The sequence below is a fragment of the Pyrus communis genome, chromosome 13, assembly GCF_041283825.1.
Source record: "Pyrus communis isolate YQ-2024b chromosome 13, ASM4128382v1, whole genome shotgun sequence".
Taxonomy (NCBI): Eukaryota; Viridiplantae; Streptophyta; class Magnoliopsida; order Rosales; family Rosaceae; genus Pyrus; species Pyrus communis.
In genome coordinates, this window is record NC_142577.1 from 28,538,418 (window position 1) to 28,565,490 (window position 27,073).

Consider the following 27,073-nt stretch of genomic DNA (forward strand, 5'->3'; position numbering starts at 1 on the left):
ACTAAAATATTGCAAACTTATGGGAGAAGAAATCCGTCATCATATTGAATAATCAATCACCTCACATAATTTACCAGACTTATTACATTGAAATATCTAACAACGACAAGAAACTGGAATCCTTTTTAACAATGTAAAAATGAAAATCCAGTTTCATTGTCCAGCAGCCAAACAACCAAATTAGCATCTTCTTTGAAGAAACCCTAGGAACCCCCAAACTGTTGAACTTTCTTTTCTAGTGGGAGTAAATCAAGAACATGAATTTGATCAACAGTCTTGATTCTGATAGATTGATCAAGCACAAGTGGGAGTGACAGCCCTGGACTCGACGACGGCGTTTTTGGTGGAGACTTTCTGATCCTTCTCCTCCTGCACTAGCTCTAGGTTGTCCTTCAACTTGAGAAGAAAGTCATTGAAGCACTCATCCAAGGTCCTGAAAGAATCTCCAGGGTAGAGAGTTCCCACTTCCACATCACGAGGCCCCTCCACTGCAAAATTCACCTGACATCCTTTGATAAAGATGTCATGCGTGAACGATGCCACTATACTTTCTGGTATACGATTCTCTGCAATTAGTAAACTCTAACTTGTTACAAAGTACATGCAAACTTGCCAACCTAATAGGGTTTATATATTGTATTCTAAACTAGTCTAATCTTCACATGTAGGTTAGGTCAGTTGATCGGATTAATTTTGTTTCGGCTTCCTGTATCCAAGCTTCGAGAAAGATATATAATCCATGATGTTAACTGACGTAACTTACATATGCATGTATATATTAATTCGTGGCACCAAAAGATTGGTCCCAAACACATGCCTAATCAAATGTTGGTGAAGAGTAAAAAGGGAAGTGACCTGCAGCAAGGGCTAGTAAGTGATTTTCAGTGATGGTGATTCTAGGGAGAGTCCGGCCAATTTTCTTCTCCCACAGAGATGCAAGCCCGTTGATGTCGTATAAATTGCTCGGCGGTCGGAAATGAACATTTTTGTTGATTGTTCGGATGTCCTTCGCGGTCTTTATTGTGAATTTTCCAATATCCGTACCGTCTACAAAATAGGCTGTGTACGAAAATAAAACACCAAACATATTTCTTTTAGTGGATAAACATTGGGACCGAACACAGTGGGCCCGAACTTTGGGTGGGTTAGGCACGGGCACGGGCACGGCACAACAGCAACAGATGAGAAAGGACAATGGGAAAAGATTATTGCAATATTTATCGTCTATATACAGAGGGAGAAGAAGAAAAAATGATATTTTTTTTATAATTTTAGAATTGTCTCTCTCATTATGATTTTAAAAGAAAAAAAAAACAAATTGACAAAATAAAAATAATCACTGTGTAGTGGGACTGGTTAGTCAGTTTATTATTTTCTAAATTATAATATTTTTTTATTATGGAAAAATAAATTTATTCAAAGAAACATTGATAGCAACAGTTTTTAGTACAATCAAAGAGAAAATCATTTCTTGCAATTGTGGGTAAAGACCTATCCTAGTATAAGTATCATGAATGGAGCGTCAAATGCTAGTAATAACATCGACAAGAAAATTCGCCTCCTAAAAGATAAGAGTCCAAAATATAGAAGAAAACAAGCCTACAAGTAACTTCATGTCCTCAATTATAATCTTCAATTATGAAACTATATATATATATATATATATTTTTTTTTGTTATATAGTTTCATATTTTGTTCAAAAAAATAATAGTTTCATAAAAAGCAATATTAAATAAAACAAAATAAATTAAAAATCAAAACAATAAATAATATATATTAGACTAATAAATAAAAAATAAAATAAAATAAGTCAAGGCAAGAGGCTAGTCACTAATAAATTCACAAATTAAATGGAAAAGACAAAAAAACACTTGTACCCCTAATTAATTGGAAAATAAAAAATATATAACGAATATGTTATTGGTAATTTGGTACCTACATCATTGATTTATTTGATACATTTGAATAACGATTTAAATGATTTTTTTTTTTTTAAGATAAACTTCAAATGAAGATTAAGAGATTAAACGGTTCTGATTATAAAATATCTACGTTAAAGATACATTATTTGCAAATAAAAAAATTAACTCGAATGCAAGTATTATCATATGCTACAAATTCACACAAAAATGACTAGGTGTGTACCATATACCTTTGACGGTGCCATCACCGTAGATTTGGAACCGATCCAACGGTGGGAGAACCTCAGAAGGGTGTGTGTTGTCAAAGTAGGGCCAAGAGGCAATGGAGTTGCAGCAAATGTATGTGTAGGGCACCCCAGATTTCTCGACCCAACGTCTAACCTTGCGTTTCTCCACATACATGGTGAGCCCTGGTTCAACCGGATCAGCCCTGTCCACATCATGTCCAAACTCCGAAGGCAAAAACCTCTGCAACATAAATTTTGCAGAAAAAATATTTACAAAATCATCAAAAACCTCAGCAACATAACTGCCTCGTTTAATATTCCACTAAAAAACCTTTAATTGTTCCTAAAAGCATTTTTCACAGAACATCTTTTAAGAACAGTATTTTTTTCAAAATATTTATAAAAAAAAAAAACTAACAAAAATATCCTCAAAAACTTTAGTTTTAATGAAAATGACAAAATAAAAGTGTAAGTGAATAGTATCAGGAATGACTTTTTAAAGTAAAAATGTCTATAACGTTAAAAATGAACAGCAACAGAAGTGCTTTGTTAAGATTTTCTTAAAAAAATTTCAAAAACTTGCTTGGTTAATTTTTTTTTTTAAATATTTTTTTTTTTGTTTTGAATTCAAGCTACTTCCAGCAAAAATTGGAGGACAGAGGATCGGAAAGAGAGAATATCGAGAGAGAGGAAATAGGGGGTGACGAGAAAGAAAGACTGGGAGAGGGCGAGGAGGTGAGGAGAGAGAAGAAAAAGAGGGTGATGAGAGAGAAGACACCGAGGGTGATGAGTAAGGAAAAAGAAGGCGAGGAGAGAGATAAGACAGAGGTTGATGATGTAATTAAGAAGAGAACAAAGAGAGGGTGAGGATGAGAAGAGAACAAAGAGATCGAGGTGAGGACAGAAAAAAGCAAAAATAAAGATCTTCAGAAAAAGAGAGAATTTTTAAAAATTCAGTTTTAGTGTTTTTGAGATATAAATTTTCTAAAAACTTATTCTCAGTGTTTTTGAAAAATGCCTTATATTTTAAAGTTAGTTTTAAATCTAATTTTTTTTTTAAAAGTCCTGCCAAATAAGAATTCAAAATTTAAAACTTAAAAAATGTTTGTAAATTTAAAAAATTGAACTCGAGTAAGATTCCAAAACAAACTAAATATATAAAGATATTTTGTTACATTTTTTTAATGACAATATTTTGTTTTAAAAAAAGTACATAATATAATACATTTGTGTTTTTTGTGTGTCGGATATAATATATTTACCTTAACTGTACCAACTGCTGCGATGGCCTCGACTAGGGCAATCTGGTCCAATATTGTCGCACCGCCGACGGCTGATATTACTGTCTCGATTTCATGCTCTCTCAGTATCTTCTCCATTAGGGTTTTATCAGAAATCAGCCCCTGAAAATGGTCGATATTACAATATATTAAAACATGGTAAAGTGAACAAGAAATATGAACATGTAAAGTCATAAAAAATATTTTGTAAACGTTATGTACAGAAAATTATTTTCATACGTGTAAGATTATAGCGCCTTTGTGTTTGAAGGACTTGACGGTGTCAGCCTTAGAAGGGTGAAGAGGGCCAGGCCGGACGAGAACATACGTGGGTTGGCCGGCGGCGAGGCTGGCTTCAGCGACAAACCTCCCGATGAAACCGGTGGCACCGACAATGAGGACTCTGCCATTTATGGCAACAGAAAGAGAAGGTGAAACAGTCATGGCTGCTGCTGCTAGCTCTTCCTTCCTGCTACAGAGTGCCTTGACTTTTCGTCTTCGTTGTATGTTTTTTTTTGCCCTCAAGTTTGAAAAGTCCTTTTTTCCCAAGTTATTTTTGACACGATTGGGGCATGTGAAGTGTGTGAAGTAAGGGAGGAATATATGTTGTCTATATATAGATGGATACTTTGATTTTGTTACTATTTTTGCCATAAGGCAAAGGGAAGGCCCGTTGATGTAATTTCATCTACCCTTCAACATCTTTGTAGGTGTATTTTTATCGTATCATATGATCAAATGTTTTGAAGTGTAGCTGACTATTCTGCTTCATGCGTTGACTGATAGCTGTAGCTATATACAAACAATTAGCAAGCTCTTCTTTAATTATTTTGTAAGATTTGCAAGAAGTTTAATTAATTGTCCAACTTTAACGGAGGTCCATCCTCTAGGGTTTAACATCAACGAATTTTGTTTACTTTTGGAGTTGAAGAAAATCAATTCACAGTCATGGTGTACATTCTAGAAGGCTAAGAGTTGAGATTATTCCGTAGTCTTAAAAAGGCAACCTCCAAGCAAGCAATGTTTTATGCTTTGTTAGATCAGGGGGGGAGAACATTTATCATACACAGACTTATCCTACTCAGCAAAAATGTTGTTTTTACGATTCGAATCCATGATCTTTTGATCATAGATGAGCAACTTTTCCATTGGTTTCTTGAAGAGTTGTATAACTCCATTTGAATTACGGGATTTGCAAAAATGATTTGGACATGATAATGAGGCTTAGTTTGCAACATTAACGAAAAAAATGTAAATGTATTTTAAATAATTAGATGCAATACATTTTTTGACAAACAAACCAAAAAAAAAAAAAAAGATGCAATACATTTAACATGCATGTAATGAAAATAACTGCATGCTATGAGTAATTTGAAATGCATTTGTCTTCCGTTTTTTCGTTGCTCAAATATAGGATAAATGGACTGCAACAGTCTAAACAAATAATTTGACATTATAATATATTATCTAAATCTGCAAAGTTTGGATTCCGTTTGTCCAAATGAACCCTAACATTTCCGGAATCCTTAATTCCATTTTTACTGCTAACTTGATACGATCTTTGCATGATTTACAAATTCTACACTCTTGAAAATACCAAAAAAAAAAAAAAACTTCAAGATAGGAAAATGGAATTTCCTTCTAGTGCTGAGACCCCACAGCCACATGATAAGTTGGAATCTACGAGTCCACCAGCAACCAGGGGCGAGTATGAGCTTTAATGTGATTCTTATCTGCATTTTCAGTTTTGGTCAAATTTCAATTAATTTCCAGCATATAAAAGTGTTTATTTTCTGGAAACCATGATAGTGTAGTTCAGTTTATTAGCCAATAAAACAAAGGAAAACATATGGCAGATGTGTCATCGGCTTATCCGCTACAATTATAATATTCTTCTCGTACAAAAATTGCATGCAAATTAATATTATTGGTTTCTGTTTGGTTTACAATAAGGTGATGCTATTCAAGTACCGATTTTTTACTTCTCATATACTCTTTGTTAATTTTTATTATATGGCATTTTTCAATTCATTCACTTCGACGATCGAAATTTAAAGGAATAATATCACTCTTCAATAATTAGGCTCTTTCTTTCGAGTTTACAGTTTTAATCTTGCTTTCCTTGCCAAACAAGGATGGAGGCTGCTGCAAAATCTTGAGTTCTTGGTGTCCCGCTTGTTAAAAGCAAAGTATTCTTGCACAACTCTTTCTATTCTTGCACAACTCTTTCTGGCAGGCATCTTTGGGGGCCGCCCCGTTGGCATGTTGGCGAGGTATTTTGGAAGCTCTTCTAATTCTTGAGAGAGGTTCTCCCTGGTGTGTGGGTAACGGCAGATTAATACGGATTTGGCAAGATTGATGGCTTGAGCGGCCTCACCTCTTTCATCCTTTCACACCTTCTTCGGTTGACCGCGAAGTTGAATTCGTATCTGATTTGATTCATTCTGAGTCGGCTTATTGGAACCGTTATTTGGTTAAAGAGTTGTTTTAACCATGTGATGCTTACAGAGTTGCTTTTAGTTTGCGTAACGAGGCTTTTTCTTCGCATCCGACATCTGTGGGTACCTCTATGTGGAGAGCCATTTGGAAAGCTAACATTCCTGGTAAGGTAAAAATGTACGTTTGGAGGGCTTGTCTTAATGTTTTGCCTACCTGTGCCAATTTGGAGAAAAAAAAGGATGGCGGTGGACAATGTTTATATTCTTTGTAGTTACTCTTCACAGTCGGCGCTACATGTGTTCTGTGACTGTCCATTTGCCCAAGCTATTTATTTTTCTTCCCATCTCAACATGGGTCCGAGGCCCCCGGGGTTGTCCTCTATGTCCAATTGGATGTCGTCATGTTTGGCTTCTCTGCCTTCTAATCAGCTTGCTTTATTGTTCATTCTCATTCACTTTATATGGCGTGCAAGGAATTCCTTGCTATGGGATGGCAAAATTGAAAGCCCGGCCCTGGTTAGTCACTTATCTAGACTTCAACTGGATGATGTCATCAAGGCTAAACCAATGCCACACTCTCGCCCTATACAAGTGTCATCCCATTGGTGTCCTCCTCCATTTGGGTGGATTAAGATCAATGTGGATGATTCTTTTCTTGCAGCCTTAAACCTGGGTGGTGTAGGTGCGGTATTTCGCGACTAAGCCGGTAGCTATGCTGGAGGTTTTGTTCGTCAAATATCCTCTACATCAAATCCCACGATGGTTGAACTGTTACCTGTCCGTGATGGTGTTTGTTGGGCTATGCAAAGGAATTTTGTGGAAAGTGACTCTTTGCAAGTTGTTCAAGCTATTGGCAACCTCAAGCAAGGTGCTTCTCATATGGACTTATTAGTGGATGACATTCGTGATGGTGTTTGTTGGGCTATGTAAAGGAATTTGCCAAGAATTATTGTGGAAAGTGACACTTTGCAGGTTGTTCAAGCTATTAGCAGCCTCAAGCAAAGTGCTTCTCATATGTGTTAACAGTAGTGCAGAGAAGCACATAAATGCAGAAAGAGCATGTATCGAAGAAGAAAAGAGAGAAGAGAATAAAAGAGAGAGAGAGAGAGAAAGTAATTGATTACACTGATACCGAATTGATGTATACAGTAGCCTTACAATCTTCTTATATAGACTCTTAGTCCTTAAGCTAGCTGACAGTTACTAACTAACTAACAATATATTTGAGGTGGCATAATAGAATTGTTGAGATGGCATCTGATGTGGCACTATCTTCAACATCCCCCCACAATCTCAACTGGGGTTCCCAAGTTGAAGATTGTAATAGTTTGATCTTCAGTCTTAACCCATTCTTTGTAAGCCGTGAAAATTTCCTTTGTCACTCTAGCTTCAAAAGTGAAATATGGACAAATGGCAAACACTGAAATATGGACAAATAGGCGCATTGCAGATTGCAGCAATTGAGCTTGCTTTTGCTCCTCATGTCCTTCTCCAAAGAGTTTGTCATTTGCCGTCTCTGTAAATGCATTTCAATCTAGTTTGCATGAGCTGCCGGGATATCTTTAATTGCCAATTGCAACCAATGTTGATGCAACTTCTTCTGTTCTTCTTCCACAAAGACTTCAGATGGTTGTACATCAAAGCTATCAATGTTACCTAATATCCAGGTAAGAGACTTGGACTGAATGTTTTTGCTAGATTGCTGCAGGCTATTAACAATTTCGTACTGCTTCTTGCTAATCTTAACATATGACATGTATTTAGCACCATCGCTACTGTAAATCCATACTTAAACTAACAGGTATCCATACTCAAGAACGGTTCAATTTCATATTCGTCAATCAACTGCAAAGTTTTCTTTACGATAAGGTTTCCAATATTTCACAATCAACATGCCTAGAAGACCTTCAATTTTCACATATTCCACTGTATTTTCAAACATTTTGATTACTCTGACCAAATCCTTCTTCGTTCAAAATCGAGAATGATCAAACAACAAGCTTTACAATCCCAGAAATCAAGAAACATAACCTTCTTCGGCAATCGGCCTTCAATGAAGAAAGGGAACAAGAACTGCACTTCGGCAATCGGCCTTAATGGAGTTGCACACAATAACAATAAACAAAACTTTTCAAGAACGTTACTTCGGCTATCAGCCTTTAAGGAGTAACACACAATATCTGAGACATAACTTTTCACTCCGGCTATCGGCCTTATGGAGGAAACAAATTGCATTAAACACACTCTTGGCAATCGGCCTTTTTCGAGTGCACAAATCTCAAATAAGAACTAGTCAAACAGTAGAAAGGAATGGTTATTGGCCTTTGTATTCCTTCAACAATCTCACAAAAAATGGCTATCGACCTTATCAAACAAACTGGCATACAAGAAATGCCATCAAGAAGGAAATTTTCAGTGCAACATTTAAGCAAACAAATGGAGTGCAGAATTGAGTAACAAAACCTGAGACTTGAGTGGATGATCAGAAAACTCCATCACAGAAGCTTCAACAAATCAGCTACAGAAAACCCCAGCGAAGTAGGAAGAAATCCTCAACAATCACAACGGAAGAACAATCCCGAAGATCGAACCCTCGGTGATGATACCATGTTAACAGTAGTGCAGAGAAGCACAGAAATGCAGAAAAAGCATGTATCAAAGAAGAAAAGAGAGAAGAAAATAAGAGAGAGAGAGAGAGAGAAAGTAATTAATTACATTGATACTGAATTGATGTATACAGTAGCCTTACAATCTTCTTATATAGACTCTTAGTCCTTAAGCTAGCTGACAGTTACTAACTAACTAACAATATATTTGAGGTGGCATAATAGAATTGCTGAGATGGCATCTGATGTGGCACTATCTTCAACAATATGGACTTATTAGTAGATGACATCCGAACTAGCTTGAGGGGATTTGAAGCTTCATAGGTTTGTTAGGTTCGCCGGTCTGCAAATGACACGGCTCATCGTATTGCCAAGTTTGCTCCTTCTTCTTGCTCGGAATTTTGTTGGTTTGAGGAGCCCCCGGATTTGATTGTGGGTGCCCTCTTTGATTCTGTATGATCTGTTTTCAATCTCAATGAAACCACTATCGTTTCCATTAAAAAAAGAAAAAGAAAAAGAAATAGATCTTTATTTCCATGATAATTTAATTAATCAATCAGTATGCGCAAAAAACTTTAAACTAGTATTACATTGTACATGTACGCGACATTCTCTGTAATCCGTATGAAAGTTGACATATGTTGACCTTCAATGGTTTTCAACTTTGATGAGGTTGATTATCTTTGGTAAATGATGAACAATACTTGGCCAGTTGGCCATGCTTAAAACGTTTTGAAGGGAGTCCAAATCCGCAAAACAGCCTGTGACTAATTCATAAAATTTTGTGTTTATGATTAGAATTGTTTGTATTATCAATCAATCTGTAAGGATTATTTTTGCAACAACAAAAAAAAATATATAAAATCGTTTAGTCATTGAACTGTATAATAATAAATGATCGAAATCGTTAGAAGTATTACAAATCATTTGTCATTTGCTATAAACGATTGACTAAACGAACCATCTATCATTTTCTATAATTTAGTTTTAATTAATTTAAATGCAGTGATGATATTTATATAGTGATTTATAGTATGTATTGTTCTGTTCATAAAAACAAAATAGGCCACAACTATTTTGAGGAGGAGTTCCTCCACAGTTTAGTGGAGCCAAGTAATGCTCATAAATGGTCTTTACAAGTTCGCTTGAAAATCTAAAATCCAAGAGATTCACGTACCAATCCAAGACTATAAATAAATAGTCTCAACTCGGAATGATGATTCTACATCGTAATACAATCAATTAATTTGTGTCAATATATGATATCTACATTAAAAAAAAAAAAATCAAATAAAAGTGAAATTTTCTCAATACGGTTCGTCTCCGTTATTTTTGGCTTTCACTAAATCGTTAGCGTGTACGAAATCGTTAATCCACCTTGATTGTTCGAAGTTTCAAGTTTCACCAACCAAGGCACCTACAACAGCATGTTGTGTACACAATTTAACAATGTTAGGTATCAAGACAAGAAATCAATTCAAGTTTGACACTCGGAATGCACTCACCAACTTCACTGTTGAATTTGGTCAGGTTCTTTAATTTTGTGGTTCCTGTAATGACATCATACTTTTAAAGTGACTCTTGCGATGAAAATGTTGCTAATTGAACACTTACGATGCCATGGTTAGCAATTATAGTCCAAATTATAACATCAATTAGTTTTCCGTTAAAAAACTCACATGAGCGTTTTGTGCATGGTTAAAATCGTCATTTCAAACACTCAACTTAACTCAAAACTAATTGTAGCAATGGTCTCTTAACTTAACTCAATATTAGTTTCTTTAGTCTTTGAACTTAATAATGTGTTGTCTGATAGGTCTTTTTCACTAACGCTGTCTATTTTTCTGTTAAATTAGGGATATATTAAGAACTTTGTCCTACCTCACTAAAAATGAATTTTAAAAAAAAAATGAGAAAATAAGAAAGAAAAGAAAACTAAAAAAAAAGTTTTTTTTTTTAGAAACTTGAATACATAGGAATTTTCTTTTTTGTAGTTCAATATGCGATTTGTAAGTTGTTGAGTCCACCACAATGACCTCCTACCAACTTTGAAATCGCGTTTGCATTATATTTAAAAGTTGCTAATTAAAGTTCAACCATTTTTATAGTTCAATTTTATTTTGTATTAAGTTTTAGTTATTATTTTATAAATTTTTGTTTTTTTTAGCTTATTCTATTGTTTTTTTTTATATATATAATTTTAAGTTGAAGAATCTAATATATCCCTAGATTTAACTTTAAAAATAGACGAAGTTAGTGAAAAACACTAATGGTGCAAGACATTGTTAAGTTTTCGATGACCAAAAAAACTAATATGAGTGTTTAAGAACTAAAATTAAACTAAAGGTGAAATTCAAGGACTACTGCTACAATGAATTGGAATAGTGTTTTCTGTCGCTCCCTTGTCTCCAATATTCAGCTCTTCAAATTTTCTTGCGACTTTGTTTTTTTTTTTTTTAATTTTAAAATTTATACGATCTGCATCAATATGCATGGTCCCCTAGCACTATATCGACAACAACTATCTAGTCGTGCTACTGCAGAATTGAAACCAAACAAATCAAATAAATATAAGCCACGTACCTCAAAAATCTGAGTAATGCATGGAGACATTACATATATCTACGTTCATGGAATTCAACTTGGACTTCAAAACATATAAAATAATTTCCAAAACTTGTTTTGAAGTCTCATCTGGTCTAATCCCAATATCCAAAACTTGTTTACCTTAACAGAAAAAACTTGGAGTTTACTTCTTGTAGTGTAAGAAGTATGATCGTCGCAAGAACTGAGCTGGTCATACAATGGATAGAATATTAACAACACAGGCGGCAATTGGTGAAGATTATTGTAAAATTGGTTCATCAAAAAAATAAACGGTTCCTTTATCAGGATGAACAACGTAATAATCTTCAACTGTCGAGATGATAATGGTACTGTAACCAAATTCATGAGTTTCTATCATTAATAAAAAAAAAACCTATCAATAAACTGAAAAACTAAACATGGTGAAATCAGCAAATTACGATTAAAAAAAGAAGAAGAAGATAATAATGAAAAACTACAAAAAGAGTTATGTCCAAAATGATCATAAAATAATAGATTCCTTTTAGTTCCGTGACCCACGGCCTCAAAGAAAGTTGGTTGCTGAGCTAATATCCACAAGTATGCTTGTAGCTGGAGAAAAAGACTTATACAGAACGAATTTATTATTATTGTGGTATTCTGAAGTGCATGTGACGATGAACTCTTCATTTCTCTCGTATCTAGGCGCTTTGAATTTGACCGAACGCGTACGAAGTTTTTGAGGGTTTTTGTGTTTCCTCTTTTGCATTTTCAGTTTTGGTCAAATTTACTTAACTGCCACCATATTCAAAATTGTTTATCTTCTGGAAACAGGGATAGAATTGTACTGTTGTGTGCAAGTACACTGCGGTCGGTCCTACTAATTTACCCAATAAATCTAAGGGAGGACAGATGAGACGTGTCTTGTGTGGGGTTTTACACAGAGGAATTCTTCTAGGACCAACATGTATGATACATTTGCCCGCAAGATCTGATTGATTTTTTTTGGTGTTATTTATTGGTAGGATTGATCATTCGTGGCATCAAAACAGTCTTCTAGATCTTCGTTTTAAAGCATCTCCAAGAAGGTAGCAATTGAATAGCAAAGTTAAATTTGTTACTCTAAGTACAAAAAACACATCTTTCACGAAGACAGCAACTCAATTAACAAATAAGTAGCAATTTGGTGTTATTTATTGGTAGGGTTGATCATTCGTGGCATCAAAACAGTCTTCTAGATCTTCGTTTTAAAGCATCTCCAAGAAGGTAGCAATTGAATAGCAAAGTTAAATTTGCTACTCTAAGTACAAAAAACACATGTTTAACGGAGACAGCAACCCAATTAACAAATAAGTAGCAACTGACTTTGTATATGAAACTACAAACCTTATGTTTAAGCTCTAGATAATAATTAAACCGTAAAACAATCAACAATACTAAAAAAGGAGATCAAATTTAAAGAATTTAAATTAAAAATAAGATTTTCGCCATCTCTTCGAGAAACAGTGACAGAATTGTACTGTTGCGTGCACGTATGCTGCGGTCGGTCTTACTAATTTACCCAATAAATCTAAAGGAGAATAGATGAGATGTGTCTTGTGTGGGGCTTTACACAAGTGAATTCTTCCAGGACCAACATGTATGATACATTTGCCTGCAATATCTGATTGGTTTTTTTGGTGTTATTTATTGGTAGGGTTGATCATTCGTGGCATCAAAGCAGTCTTTTATATCTTCATTTTAAAGTATTTTCAAGAAGGTAGCAATTGAATAGCAACGTTAAATTTGCTACTCTAAGTAGAAAAAACACATCTCTAATGGAGACAGCAACTCAGTTAACAAATAAGTAGCAACTGACCTTGTATATGAAACTAGAAACTTTACGTTTAAGCTCTAGATAATGATTACACCGTAAAATAATCAACAATACTAAAAAAAGAGATCAAATTTAAAGAATTTAATTAAAAATAAGATTTTCTCAATGTGTCATGTCTTCAAGAAATACGCAACATTGTACACAGAGTCGCCTTGTTACTTCTTCGTTATTTTTAGTTTTAAAAAGCCTAAATCATTTTGTGCGTATGATTCGAGCTTGTACGAAATATTTAATTTGGCATCAGTTCATTGTTTGAACTTAATTTGAAGTTTAAAGTTTCACCAACCAACGCAAGGCACCTACAACAGCAAGCATGCATGCATACGCGCGGTGTAATCTAATTAGTTCAACATTGTTAGGTATGAAATGATCGTTCGACCATCGAGACAAGAAAACTGTTAAAGAGTTAATTAGACACTCGGACTACTGCCCATCGCTTCGGATTTTTATCAACAAATAAGTAATTAAGAATGAGCTCACCAACTAATATTAATTATTGTGGTGTAATTTAATTAGCTCTCTCTCTCTCTCTCTCTCTCTCTCTCAAAACTCATGTAAAGCTCGACTTTCACTGGACACAATATGAACTTTTGAGGTATGTTTAGTTTGGTTTACTTGTTTTTTGAGATAAATTTGTTGAGGATTGAGCTTTTGTTTGTTCCTCCTTAAAATAATTCAATACTAGTGGAGTTCTGTGAAAAGTATTTTATGTTTTTATCTCTATAAGTAAAGCTCTCTTATTAAGACATGTCGGTCTTAATTTTATGGGTGAGTAGGTATGATTAAGAATAAAACGTTAATGTGGTTTATGGAAGAGTAGGTGCGATTAAGAATGCTTCAACACAATATTAATTAGCAGACACCACCAACTTCCCAATGTCCCCCTTCTGAACCACTTCCAAAGGGAGGCAGATTGTCTGCCCTCCTGTTTGGATGCCGTTCCCATCCTTTCTTATTTTGTGCGGTCACGGTTAAATCACGTCAACATTTTATATTAATTTTTTTTATAAAAATAATAAGACAAAAAACAATAGGAATATAAAATCCGTCTGACCACAGAGCCATTGCGACCGCTGTCTCACCATCCAATGTCAGCGAGCATATGGATCATGGATGTATCATCGACTACCGACACATCGCCATCCGTATTATTGGTATCAATGCGTCGAATCATCGCCTATGTGACTTTTTGCATAAACTGTGGCAGACATGGTAGGATCGTAAATTTGTCAGAAACTTTGGTAGCATTTTGCTATTGCATCAGGGTAAAGGCAGAAGATTCCCAAAAGTTACATAAGAACAACAGGCATTGGAATCGAAAACTACGTAAAACCTATCCTATAACGATCACATATCGCTTCTCCGAAAAAATTCACATCCAAATTTCTCATAGGTAGGAGGAAGAAAATAAATAAGAACCTAGTGTTTTTCTTCTTTTCTTTCATAAGAAACCTAACTCCCAGAGCTCATGCCACAAAGCACATCTCCCCCATTGCGTAAACTAAAGCAAAAGGGACAAAGACAGAATTATCTTCCTAGACTTTGTGATAACCCGTTCTTTTGTTTCATATATCATGTCCAGCGACAACGCAAGCGGGAGAGAGATATTTAGGTCAGAGATTTGCACCTTGCGTTTGTTTAAAGTGAGTCGCTAGAAAATGTAGCTGCAACCTTTGACATTTTTTTGTGCTTCTCTCGAAAATCTTCAGGCTTCTAACGATTCACAATGCCTCCTTAAGATTGAATGTCCTTGCTATGTCCCTAGCCTTGTCATACTGGTTCAGATCAACCAGCATTTTCTTTAATCTACGGGCAAGTCCACCAGTTTCACTTTGTGTCACACCAAGCGAATGCTTCTTCTCCAGAGTCCTACCCAATGAGAGCACATAATCCACCAGCGATTGCAACTTACGGCTGCACAATAGTTATTTCATTAGGCAAATGAATAAACATGCAGTTAAAGGCAGTATAAGTACACGAATGTATAATTTTCATCTTATAACTCATGTATTGGTTAATATATTTAAAACTGAAGGTAAAAATTAAAACGACGAAAAAAGGAAACTGAAAGGAAGGAAAAATTATGCAACAAAAAGAGCACAAGGCCTCAGCATTTTAAGCTGACATAATACTCACAAATTACAATTAGACTTGGCAGTTCCTACTCTTTTAAGTAAAGAAGTTTGCTAAGTTTTAAAGGGAATGTAAAGCCGGTTTATGATAAAAATAATGTCCAACTCAACATGATGTTCAAGCCATGTATCTGCAATGAAAGGTTTATAATGTAATAGCATCAAATTGTACAAAGTTCAGTACCCTGTAAAGGTATGGATGACCTTGGACAAGATGAGGAAGGTGAAGAATGGAAAGAAAGGAGAAGGCTAAAACGCTTGCCAATTTGAAGCACCATATTAGTTGGGTCAAAGCATCACATCGTCTACATCATTAATTGAACTCAAAAATCCATCACACGCATAGGACACAAACATGCACACATCAAATAAGCACACTCACGCATGGAAGTAATCTGTGTTAGTTGAAGCACTACCTGCGGTCCCCTGTGAGGTTTGAACCTGCCCACACCCCAGATAGAGAAGCAACAATCCTTTCAGTTCTTGTAACAGCATCATGCACATTTGCGGCAATGCTTTGAACATGAGGTAGAACTTTACCACACAACAGCTCCTCAATGGCAAGCTTCTCTAGAATGGGAGAAGCAAGGATTTCCTTCCACAAGCAGATATTTTTCATCAAACGAACAGACATACCGAATCGATATGCTGCCAGCCGTGCCGCATCTGGCACTGCTGTCAATACAAGCGGGCTCCATGTCGGGACCTATACAGTGGAAATGATCAAAATTAATTTCTTGGTTCATAGTTTCTCCGACTTAGAATCTAGAGTTGACAGGTAGGTAAGGAAAATATAAATTAGATAGCATAAACACATCACTTTTATAAAATGTACATGCTTAATGCATCAATGTTTAAAACACACATGCATATGCCTGATTAAATGTCTTAAAGCTTTAGTTTGATAATTCAAAAGTTGTACCGTAAGATTAGTGACAGCATCAGCCAGACGGGTGCGAATAGCACCTAATAAATCTGCAAGAGCCTCACTAGAAGGTGGAACGTAATCTGTTACCAAACTTGTGGCAGCAACTGCATTCTCTGTCTCTCGCATACTGAGAATGTTCCAACAGTAAACAACTTGGTGATGCAAAATGGGTAAAGCAACCTTTTCCACCAGATCAGGGACAAGGTTAGCATCAGCATCATCTGATGCCAAATCATTTCCATCCTCCAGTAAACCATAGTCCATTAACAATGAATGCCTGAAAAGAAGAAAAGAATATTTAATATAAGGATGCAAGTAAGCAAGCAGCACTACTTCTGTGTGTGGTTCAGTGTTCTTTCTAGAGGGTGTGAAATAAAAAGTACCAGGTCATGTTTAGAAAATCTGTTTTATCACGGAGGGGGTCCCACTTCAAAAGCTCCAGCCGCACATATGGAGAGAAAATAGTAGGAACACTTAAAGACATATAAGCATCACGGTAGCTTGATGCATACTCTCTCTTCCAGTCTTCAAACCTTTCTTTGACCACTGAAAGTTGAGAATATTCCTCTGCTGCATCATCGAATACTTTACCTGCAGTGTCGAGCACCAACTGGCGGTGTTTATGGTATACTTGACTCTCACTGTCACTCTCATCAGTGCTTGATTCTCCTTCTATTGTTCGATGGGAACTATCCACATCCATGGATGACAGTCTCTTAGAGTCGTACCGTACTTTCCTGCGTTGTCGAGCCTCATACCTCCCTTTCATATCCATACGTTTCTTAAGGTTCATATCTCTACCAAATTCGTCTAACTTCACTGGTAGATTTGTTTGTTCTCTCAAAGCAGCAGATGCCTCTTGTGCTGCACTTTTAGCAGCTGCAATTACTTCAGCACTGCTACCTTCTTTACTGAAGATAGACATTGCTGCTTTTACAGCTGCTTCTACTTCCATCATTTCATCATCATCAGCACTTCTCCTCTCCAAAGTAGATGACGCACGTTGTTCATGAACTTTCTGCATTTCTGCTTCAAGCTCTTCTATATAGGGAGCTTTAACCTGAAAATGAAGAATTACAGGAATAGATAAGTTCAGATCAACATGATATGTTGTCCTTACCGGGATTGAAAAAAATGGATCAAGTAGATACTAGAAATCATATGCCACATCTCAAAAATATGTTTATTTCGAAAATGAAGTAAACCGTCAAACACAGTAAGCAAAAGCCAACAGAATATCAATGGTAACCAATGTTGAGTTAGAGGCCTTCATTCTATACAGTCTTCATGTCCTTCGTTGGTAATCTATGGGTAGAAGACCTTTTACCTGCTACGGTTAGCAATCCACAACGAGAACCCTGTTAGAGTTCAAATGTGGTTGCTACAGTGGAATATTCATCAATCATTTATGTGGTTGCCTAACTTTGATTGAATTTCCAAGGATAAACAAATTGCTATCTGCTAATATGGGAAGGACCACTGCCAGTTTCCCTTTCAAGAAGAATTGTTAACTTTGTCGACCATTTTTCTTAGAGAAAAAGGTGTTAGGGGAAAAACGGACAAGTCTAAATTTTTATACAAGAACAAGAAACTAGAGATTAATCCCTTTGATATTAATAATGGGGAGTTATGGCCATTTCGAATTCCTCCTACAGTAGCCTACTTTTCGGCAACAAGTCCTCAGTAAGAGAGTGAATTATAATGTGTATCATATGCAAATGTAATGAAGAGTCAATGATTCATCTATGCTGCCAGTTTAGCTCGAAACTCAGGTGCATTGCATTCTGCCGGAACTTAATGTCCTTGGTTCTACCACAATTCTAAATGAAATGCCCTCCAGTTGGCATTCCATATTGGTAAGCAGGCAAAAGAAAACTTTGGGGAGCAAATGCAAACCATATTGTATTTTACGATAACATACCTGCAAAAAGTCACATATGGAAGAGACAAAATCGCGAAGCTTTTGCATGAACTGGTACTTCTCATCAGCAGCAGACAGAGACTTCTCGAGAGCAGTAATATTCAACAGCGAGGCAGACAAATTTTCATCAGTCTTAGTCAGTGACAACATGGTTCTGCCATGACTTGCCTGAGAGATCAAAACATATTTTGAGTACATGGTTATCATATGAATATGCTATAAAGGCAGATAAAATACAACGCAGATATATCATGTCAGTAATGAGCTCCCTGAGATTGATAGAGTTTTTATTTCCAAACGTATGGCTCATTTATTCAACTATGTATTCTCTGGTTTACATTTGTTCTTATTGTCAAATGCATTAATGCCACAAAATCTGTTGGAAAGTAACGCAATCAAAATGTTATTCTATCTATGCATTAAAACCATAGCTAGTGAACTAAAGTTAAGACCAACATACACGACCACATTACTAAAAGCCAATATGTCACTCAATTATTATCCTATGATACCTAGAAATGCTTTACCTCCAACATTGATAGATTTCGATATAAAATTCAACTTGACCAGAAGAACAGCAATTCATACCTTAAGCTTCATGAAATTTTCTTCCAAAGCTTTCCTAGCAATGTCCGCCTGCGCCTTTATGGACATCACATTCGAACCTTGTGATGCTCCAATTGCCCCTCCTATACTTGGCCCAACAGGCACACTCTGTGCCAAACTATAACCCGTCACTGCAGAGTAGGTAGCCTTTGGCTGGGGCACACTAGGAACCGCAGGAGCGCTAGTACTGACCACCCCGTCATCCACCCTCTTTCCCAACCCTTTCCTAAACTGCTCTTCTTCCCAAATCTTCTCTTCCTCATCCTCTTCATCACCATCTTCGACACTTTCCTGCCTCAATCCAGCATCCACTGCCCTATCATCAACATCCTCAAAGACCCCCTTTTTAGAACCGTCCATCTTATCCCCAAACATTGCAATTCTGCCTCGAAACTCTGGTTCCTCATCACTCAATCCTTCCGCAGCGCCATGATTACTCCCTGAATCCAATGAGATAAAATCCGGGGCTGCTGCCCTCGATTTCCTCAGCCGTTCCCTCTTTGCCCGAATTGCATCGATGGTGGCTTGATCAGGAAACAAACCAGGTGAGCTCTTGCCCTTGTCAATTCCCATCGAGGCCAATCGGGCCTCCGCATCGTCCTTTTCCCTATTAAACAAACTACCCCTTTCCTTCTCATGCTTCTCGTCGGAATCGGAGTCCAACTCCCGGGCTTTTCTCAGCGTATCGGAGATTGAGTCCGTGGGTTTGACAAGGCCCTTCAGAACAATGGTGGGCTCGGAGGAAGGTCGGGAGCTGGCTAGGGTTCGCGTGTTCTTCTGCAGCTCACGGAGCGCTTCTTTCGTGTAGGTACCTGCTTGTGGCTGAACGTTGGACGGCACGGAAGTGGACGCGGAAGACGAATGAGCGAGACGGTCCTTGAGAGCCGTCAACTTATGAGCTGAAGAAGGCTTGCCGAGACGGGAGGAGGGCTTCTCGCGTTTGGAAGAAGAGGCGGAGCGGGACGGGGCGGCTGCGTTTTCTTCGTCGTCAACGAAGCTGAGAAGCTTCGGGGCTTGGTTCTGTGGCTTCTTGGGCTTTGACGAGGAGGCGGAAGAGGGTTTTGATGAGGATTTAACTGCGGTTGTGGTGTCATTTGCGTCGTCGTTTTGATCGGCGCCGTCGTCGGCGCGGCGGCGGAAGTTTCTGGATCTGCTGCTCATGGTGGCGGTGGCGGGTTTAGGGATTGCAGCATTCACTACTGCCCTGGTCTGGTCATTCTGCAGGAACTGAGATCCTCTCCGGATGCTTCTCTCGGGATCTGATGGAATCAATCAATCGTCACCGTTCACACCGGATCGTGCGGTTAGAAATCTCTTCCACTTCTTTTTCCGTTTTTTTTTTTTTCGCAAAACGCGATGCATCTCTTGCTCTCCTTTTTTTTTTTTTTCTTTTTTTTTTTTTTTTTTCTGTTCATTATCATTTCGCAGAACAAATCTCTTACAATAAAATTTGTTTAAGAAACAATGCCCGCGGTTTCAAATTTCAAAAAGCAATAGATTTAAAAAATTAAAAATGAAATAAATTGAAATTTTTTTTTTTGGATAGGAAGGGAACAAATATATTAAAGAGAAAGCCCATAGAGCAACCTCATTGAGTACAGTCAAATAGAAAAGCTGGACAAGCCGCCGTCAGAATAGATCTATCCCAAACATGAAAATTATTTACCGAAAAATCAACACTCGTGATACCATCCGTCAGGAAATTAGCCTCTCTGAAAACATGCATCCAGCTAATGTCATCAAAGAAGCACGCCAGCCTACTAATGTCATCAAGGATGGTCTTCAGTCGCCAGGGAGCATTAAAGACACCGCAGATACACTCAATAACTAGTTTAGAGTTGCCTTCCACAATGATCCACTTAAAACCTCTCGAATTTTCCATCCAGAAACCACCGCAAAGTGCCAAACATTTCGCCACATAAATAATGTTCTGCCCAACACGACGAGCCCCAACAATGATAGGTGTTCCATTCTCATTTCTAATCACAAAACCAGAGGCAGCATGTTGATTAATCACTAAGCCATTAAAATTGAGCTTGACAAAACTAGCTCTAGAGGAGACCATCGAATGGAGTTAGGCTTCGTCTTATGCCCTCCTGAAGGACCGTCAAGCATCAAATGATTTGTTGTAAGATAATCCGTACCCATGCAGAGTGCGGAGTTCACAATTCCAATGGTAGATATGGCAGGATAGTTCCACACTTGTCTAGCCAAATCATAGTTAACAAAAAGGTAACTTAGACTTTCATTTTCTGAATTACAGAGAGGCAAAATAGTATGCCAAACGATCCCTAGTTTGGAGTTTACCCAAAATGAGAAAGCCAACTGAAAATTTTAACTTTATGCGGTAAGCTAAGCTTCCACATTCTTTTAAGAAGCTTACTGGAAATAACATTGATATTGGTAGAGTTCTAATTTACCATTAGTATTTAGATCCCAACAACATGAGTCACTTCGAGGGACCAAAAGTAAGGGGATACTACAAAATTTGTTAACAACATCGACATCAACATCAACCACAAAGGATAATTGATGTATATCCCACTGGGCATTAACAATGATCTGACTCACTCTCAAGTCTTGATCAACATTGGTGAGTTGAGCATGAGACAAGAGATTGGTAAGAAGAGAAGGAAAAACCGAGTTATGGATTCAAAAAATAAATTGTAATTAGTCCTTACTTTTTCTTAGTTTGTATAAATTAAAATAGTAAATGGAAATTAAAGTGGAGTTAAATATAAAAAATGGAACTTTAACGAAAAACTCTTGTTAATGTTTATTTTAATGAAAAATCATATTTTTACACTAAAAAATTAATTATAATATTATTAACTTTATCTTTTATTTTAACATTTTCATTAAATTTTAAAATTTTCAAACATCTTTCTTTAATTTTCTTTTGTAAAAAAATCTGAAGTCCTTTTAGCGTCAATCGGTCTCAGCGTGGAAGCAGAGACGAAGCGGAGTGAGAGAGAGATAGAGAGAGAAAGCAAGTCTGCTACGGTCACCGAAGACGGAAGCTTTGCCTCTGAGTTGGGCTTCTTTATCGTCGCCGCTCATCCATGGCTGGGTATTTTCCGATGACTTTTATTGTAGCTTTTTTTTTGTTTTTTTCTTCCAATTTTTTTAGTGTATATTGATGCTCCTATAATTAAGTCATGGAATTTTCAGAGGTTTTATCGAAATTTTTTAAATTTATATGGAAATTCACGATTTTGAACTAACCCATCTGTTCATTTGATCGAATGTACCATGAAAAATTTGAACTTTGAGAAAAATGGTAGTGCTTAAGCTTTAACTAGTAGAAACTACTTTGATTTGGTTGAGCGCTATGCTGAATCTTCACTCTAGATTCATATGCTTGTTCTTTACTTTCTACGTTTCCTTTTAAATTGCACGCATTTTCGTTGTACAAGCGATATTATGCCTTAAACTAATCTAAAGTGCGGGAGGGGGATTTCGAAGTCGGGTGCATAGGGGAGCACATCCGGTGTAGCTAATGTGGCTACGCCCACTTCTGCTAGTACCCCTTGTTATATTTAGGTGGAAAGGTTGAGATGGATTCGTATAATTGTGTAATCCACTGCCCTATGTTCTCATTGAGTTATTAATTAGTCTGGTTTTTGTTACCATTTACAATGACTCTCCTCTGTGCGAGTGTGCTTTAAAATGCTACAATGACTCTCCTCTGTGCGAGTGTGCTTTAAAATGCTTTATATGTTTGCATCCCTCTACCCCGAATTCGGGAGCATGAATGTCGTGATCTGTGAAGAGTGATTACGAGTGTGTTTTGGCACTAAAAGGTTTTTTCTTTGCAAGTTATCATATATTTTCTAACATTATTTTTCATTTCTCTAGTCAAATTATGCGTCATTCCATTTGTTTACATGTATACCATGATAGAAACAGTTCATAGTTTAAATCTGTTACCGGTCATTGTTTGATAGTTTTAGGCAGTTTTTTTACTTGGTTATGTATTCTCATGGGTTAATCTTTTTAACTATGCTGTTTGTTCTCAATAATCTCTGTACTGCTGGTTATATCTTTATGTCTCTTTTCAGTGTCCTTCCAACTTAAAATATCTATTCTAATTAAGCTCGGTCAAGAGTTTAAATATTTTGCTGATCATATGTGGGAGCAGCTGATTGCTTCAAGTGTAATCATTTGTGTAATACATGCAGGCCATCATGGTTGTTTGACAAAAATAGAATCGCAACAAAAATCAGGAGTGCATCTGGAAGCTATGATTCTGTTGGAATTAAATGGCAAAGCAACCCAACTAAATCTTGTCCAAAATGCCATTATACGATTGACAATAGTGATGTAAGATTTTTGTTTTTGTTTTTTTGATCCATATGTTTGAAGTTTAACGTTCATCAATGAAAAACCATTAGGTACAGAAGCTCTGTTGGGGTATGTTTAGATCAAGCTTGTTTCTGTTTGATGGTTCATTTATTTTTAACGAAAATTGGAGAACTTTGAAAATTAGGGTGTTTGCCATCTCTTTCCAGGTTGCTCAAGAGTGGCCGGGTTTACTCAAGGGTGTAAAATTTGATCCAACTGATCAAGAGATTATATGGCACTTACTTGCAAAATCTGGTGTAGGTGATCAAAAACCCCATCCTTTTATTGATGAGTTTATTCTAACTGTTGATGACGACGAAGGAATCTGTTGTTCCCATCCTAGGAAACTACCTAGTAAGTGAGAAACATTTGTTTTGTTTTAAATCTTTGACCCTTAAATCTTTATTAATTGATTCGAAAAATTAAATTTTAGATGTTAAGCTAGATGGAAGTCCATCCCACTTCTTTCATAGAGCAATTAAGGCTTACAATACTGGAACACGAAAGCGGCGAAAGATACATGATGGTGATGGTGATGTCCGCTGGCACAAGACTGGAAGGACTAAGCCAGTGATATTGGATGGAGTACAAAAAGGGTGCAAGAAGATTATGGTTCTTTACATGAGCACGGTCAGAGGAGGAAAACCTGTGAAAACCAATTGGGTTATGCATCAATATCACCTAGGCATTGAGGAGGATGAGAAGGATGGAGAGTATGTTATATCAAAAATATATTACCAGCAGCAGGAAGCCAAGCAAGCTGATAAAACTGATCAAGATGTTCCTGAAAGTATTGGTGCGGTGATCACAAAGGTAGATCCAGTCACTCCCAAGTTGGTTACTCCTGAACCTCCGCGCGCTGAACAAAAGCTTGGTGATTTTGATTTGGGACTGGATACTCCTGCTCCTTCCAGAGATCCCTTTCTTCAGGTATAATTTTTTTTCTTAATTTTGTTTTTAGTTTACTTCCACATTTCTACTAGCAGCACAAGAAGGCATTTTTATCTATTGTGTGACGAACGTATTCAAATTGAAGATTTAAAACTTATACTGCTTGCATTTGTTCCTGCCTTCATGGGTACTTTCTTGTACATTCCCTCCGCGTAATCTTTCATTAATATGTAGTGTAAGAATGTGGCATAAATGTGAATGATCCAAATAGATACTGATATGGGCTTATTTTTATGGCTTCTGTATCCAATTGAAGTATCGTGCGGAAGACGGTGCTGAAGATGAAGTGCATCCTGATGTTGACTCTGCTTTGGATGAAGCTCATCCCGAGGTGAACCGTGCTGAAGATGTTCGCCCTGAATCTGAAATTCCTGACGATTATGATCAACACAAGGTAGAAAACCAAGCCGATGAAGTAATTAATAACACTGAAAACATTGATCATGCTCAGGAAGATCCAAAATGGTGGGACAATGAGTCACAGAACCTTCTGGATTCGCAACAACTTGTGGAAGGGTTGTCTCTGTGTGATGAGCTCCTTCAGAGCCAATCTCCAAATAGGGGTGCGCATGAAAATGGTGAACAAGCACATGTCAAACCCCGTCTTGCTGATTACGCTAAACTAGGACCTGAGGATTTAAAGAAGGATCTAGAGGCGTGCCAAAATATTGTCCTTGATCCTGCTAATATTATGGACCTTGATACACCTCCGGATTTCCGACTCAGCCAGCTGGTAAGCCGTCTTCTCTGCGACTTTCTCTTGCTTGTTGGTGTTGACAATTTTCCTTTTTCTTGCATTTTCCATTGTGCTAACGCATTTCTGGATCGGGCATTGTAGGAATTTGGGTCACAGGAGAGTTTCCTTTCTTGGGGTGGCAAGGTGGCTGACTGAACATGGTTCGGGATTTTTGTGTTGGTTATGGTCAAATGGTGGTAAATATTTTGTAGCTACGTTTTGATTAAACTATGCCTTTTGTTAAAGAACTGCTTTTTTGTAACTGTAATTCTCTGATCGTTTGTGTTCAAACATCGATCGAACTTACTCTTTTTGCTCTCTTTTAAGCATCAAGCTAAAATGCAGTTATTTTATCTGGTTTGCTTTTGTGTCTTTGGATTCGAAAGCTTGGCATTCGAATTATAACGGATTCAACTGCATAAAACAAGTGAAAACGGAACGGCGAGAGACGTGTGGACCATCAAATGATTGAAAACTCGATGCTTTATCAACGCCAAGGAAAACACTGATGAGTTTCACCTCTGTAATCGAATGAGAACAGGTTGGACAATGAAAACATTCGTGAACTCTCAGGGCTGCGCAGGTCATGCAAGTTGGCTTTGAAAATAGCTTGAGAGACGACTGGGCCTAGCCCCGCTGTTGAATTAAGCACTTGGAGGTAAAAGTGCTTGTTGATGAGCAGCATACTTGCTCGTGGGGAGGCCAGATGGGACCTAACCTGGAAAAGCAGCTTCTACTGGTGCCCTTTTAGCATGTTGTAGGGTAAGTGACCTAGTTGGAATAGGGCACGGCACCCCTTTGTTGTATTCGCAAGACCTTGCCTAATGCTTCCCTCCCTTGGCAAATGCAATTGGTCATCTTTTTCTCTTTGATGCCTTGATGGGGCTAAAAAGTAGACAAAGAGGGCCACAGCACCCTGGCTTTTTTAGGCTCCAATGAAAGAAAAGAACTGGACAAGGAGCCCCTGAATTTTATATATCTGTCTACATGTTGTGCATGACGTTTGGTCTTTATAACATTATTAAAACACGATTTTCTTTAACGTTAACCCTATTTATGTAGGGTTTTTAGATGCAAGATTTAGCAACCTTGTTTTGTTAACAGCCAGCAAAACCCAATAATTTTTTTTTTTCCAAAAAATAAAAAAATACTTATCCTAAATCGTGTATTAATTATACATAAGCAACCACCTTAATGCAAGGAGACACCATGGCCCGTGGCCCATTTTTTGGAGGATGATTTTCTTCATTTCTAATCTCTCTCATTTTCTTCCCTCATATTTGAATAGTTACGATTAAACCACGTCAATATCTTATATTAATTTTTTAATAAATACAAAAAGACAAAAAACAAAACGTGAAAGAACAGCAAGGAATAGGATGAGAACAAGAAGGGAGAATCCTACTCCCATCCTTTTTCCAAGAATCCCAAATAATGAGAGACAACCCAAGAAAAAAACATGACTAACTCAAGTCTTAATTCACATGAAGGAGTTGTATATGGTTTTGGGCTATTTCTATAGCAAGTACTTGTGCTCGTAGTTGGTCTTTTTGAAAAAACGTGTATATGACTAATAAGCACTTTTAAGTTTATTATCTAAGCAATAATTTTCTTTTTTTATGATTGAAAAGCGTTTTTAATCATTTCAACAGTTGTTTTAAAACATTTTGAACCAAGCTTATAATCATCGGCAAACAAGTTTGGAGAATGTCGCATCATCATGTTAATTACATGGATGATGGAACTACGGGCTGGTTTGGTATTGCTGTGCTTTGAAAAAAAGCTGTTTCTGCTGTGCTGTGAGAATAAGCAGCTGTGAAATAAAGCAGCAGAATGTTTGGTAAACTTTTTTGTAAAAGTGCTTTTGAAAAAAAAAAACAGTATTAGAGTGTTTGGTAAACTTTTATGTAAAACAAATGTGAAAAAAAGCCGGTTTTTCAAAGCTAGGTTTTGCAGCTTCTTGTTTTTGGCTTTTTTTCATCCAAAACTGTAAAAAAAAGCTGAAACTGAGTGTTTACCAAACACAAAAACAGCTCCCAGCTTTTTTTTATAGCAGCTTTTTTCAAAATCACCTCAGTACCAAACCAGGTCTACATCTTATCCATTAAATACTTGAACGTTGATGTCTATGTAACATTATTGGAGGGAATTGAGGAAGACAAGACACGGGATGTGGCATGTGGGGACAACGTGTGGGCCCCCTGTTTGATTAGAATAGAATCTGACGTTATGTTGGTGGGGTTGAAGATTAGGGTGGCGCACGTGGGCATTGTGAGGCTGCCGTTTTGACCCAATCGCTCTGTGTCAGGCGTGTTTTTTTTATCCAGAGTAGAATTCTCTTTTTTTAATTTCTTTTTTTTTTTTTTAATATTTAAACGGTTACGATTAAACAACATTAATATTTTTTTTATTAACTTTTATAGACAGATAATGACAAAAGAAAGAATCCTACTCCCCTCACTCACTCATTTTTGAGTGACAGGGTGAGCTCAAAAGAATAAAAAGGCTTAAAAGCTCCGTTTTTGGAGAAAGATTGTAAGC

The 27,073-nt window shown here is 36.9% G+C and overlaps 3 protein-coding genes across 4 annotated transcripts; 1 reads left to right on the plus strand and 2 right to left on the minus strand.

Moving 5' to 3' along the window:
- Window positions 1-17: 17 nt before the first annotated feature.
- LOC137737443 (leucoanthocyanidin reductase) lies at window positions 18-4,009 on the minus strand. Of its 2 annotated transcripts, XM_068476914.2 has the most exons (5): window positions 3,670-4,009; window positions 3,412-3,552; window positions 2,153-2,390; window positions 856-1,059; window positions 18-566 (listed from the first exon to the last, which is right to left on the minus strand). In XM_068476914.2, the coding sequence occupies exons 1-5, from the start codon at window positions 3,871-3,873 to the stop codon at window positions 295-297; spliced, it is 1,059 nt and encodes a 352-aa protein (XP_068333015.2). In that variant the 5' UTR covers window positions 3,874-4,009; the 3' UTR covers window positions 18-294. The 2 variants fall into 2 exon arrangements, with proteins under 2 accessions (XP_068333015.2, XP_088539060.1); XM_088682934.1 differs by lacking the exon at window positions 856-1,059 and having other exon boundaries at window positions 154-566.
- A 10,130-nt stretch (window positions 4,010-14,139) lies between these two features.
- Window positions 14,140-19,946, minus strand: LOC137737187 (transcriptional repressor ILP1-like). The gene is made up of 6 exons (XM_068476590.2): window positions 18,484-19,946; window positions 17,896-18,063; window positions 16,358-17,034; window positions 15,969-16,251; window positions 15,463-15,752; window positions 14,140-14,828 (listed from the first exon to the last, which is right to left on the minus strand). Exons 1-6 carry the CDS (start codon window positions 19,660-19,662, stop codon window positions 14,636-14,638), a joined length of 2,790 nt encoding a protein of 929 aa, XP_068332691.2. The 5' UTR covers window positions 19,663-19,946; the 3' UTR covers window positions 14,140-14,635.
- A 1,406-nt stretch (window positions 19,947-21,352) lies between these two features.
- LOC137737552 (SUPPRESSOR OF GAMMA RESPONSE 1) lies at window positions 21,353-24,885 on the plus strand. Its single transcript, XM_068477070.2, has 6 exons — window positions 21,353-21,571; window positions 22,683-22,824; window positions 23,013-23,199; window positions 23,279-23,775; window positions 24,053-24,529; window positions 24,635-24,885. Exons 1-6 carry the CDS (start codon window positions 21,564-21,566, stop codon window positions 24,686-24,688), a joined length of 1,365 nt encoding a protein of 454 aa, XP_068333171.2. The 5' UTR covers window positions 21,353-21,563; the 3' UTR covers window positions 24,689-24,885.
- The last annotated feature ends 2,188 nt before the right edge of the window (window positions 24,886-27,073 follow it).

What these genes read in the sequence shown, in the direction of transcription:
- LOC137737552 (XM_068477070.2), top strand. An exon ending in ATACGATTGACAATAGTGAT is followed by an intron (nt 22,825 to 23,012) that starts GTAAGATTTTTG and finishes ATCTCTTTCCAG; the next exon opens with GTTGCTCAAGAGTGGCCGGG. An exon ending in ATTTCCGACTCAGCCAGCTG is followed by an intron (nt 24,530 to 24,634) that starts GTAAGCCGTCTT and finishes CGGGCATTGTAG; the next exon opens with GAATTTGGGTCACAGGAGAG.
- LOC137737443 (XM_068476914.2), bottom strand. Translation starts at nt 3,873, where the DNA reads ATGACTGTTTCACCTTCTCTTTCTGTTGCCATAAATGGCAGAGTCCTC. An exon ending in AAGGCGCTATAATCTTACAC is followed by an intron (nt 3,553 to 3,669) that starts GTATGAAAATAA and finishes GACCATTTTCAG; the next exon opens with GGGCTGATTTCTGATAAAAC. An exon ending in CGGTGATGGCACCGTCAAAG is followed by an intron (nt 1,060 to 2,152) that starts GTATATGGTACA and finishes TTTCGTACACAG; the next exon opens with CCTATTTTGTAGACGGTACG.
- LOC137737187 (XM_068476590.2), bottom strand. Translation starts at nt 19,662, where the DNA reads ATGAGCAGCAGATCCAGAAACTTCCGCCGCCGCGCCGACGACGGCGCC. An exon ending in CCATATGTGACTTTTTGCAG is followed by an intron (nt 17,035 to 17,895) that starts GTATGTTATCGT and finishes CTTCATTTTCAG; the next exon opens with GTTAAAGCTCCCTATATAGA. An exon ending in GATTTTCTAAACATGACCTG is followed by an intron (nt 16,252 to 16,357) that starts GTACTTTTTATT and finishes TCTTCTTTTCAG; the next exon opens with GCATTCATTGTTAATGGACT.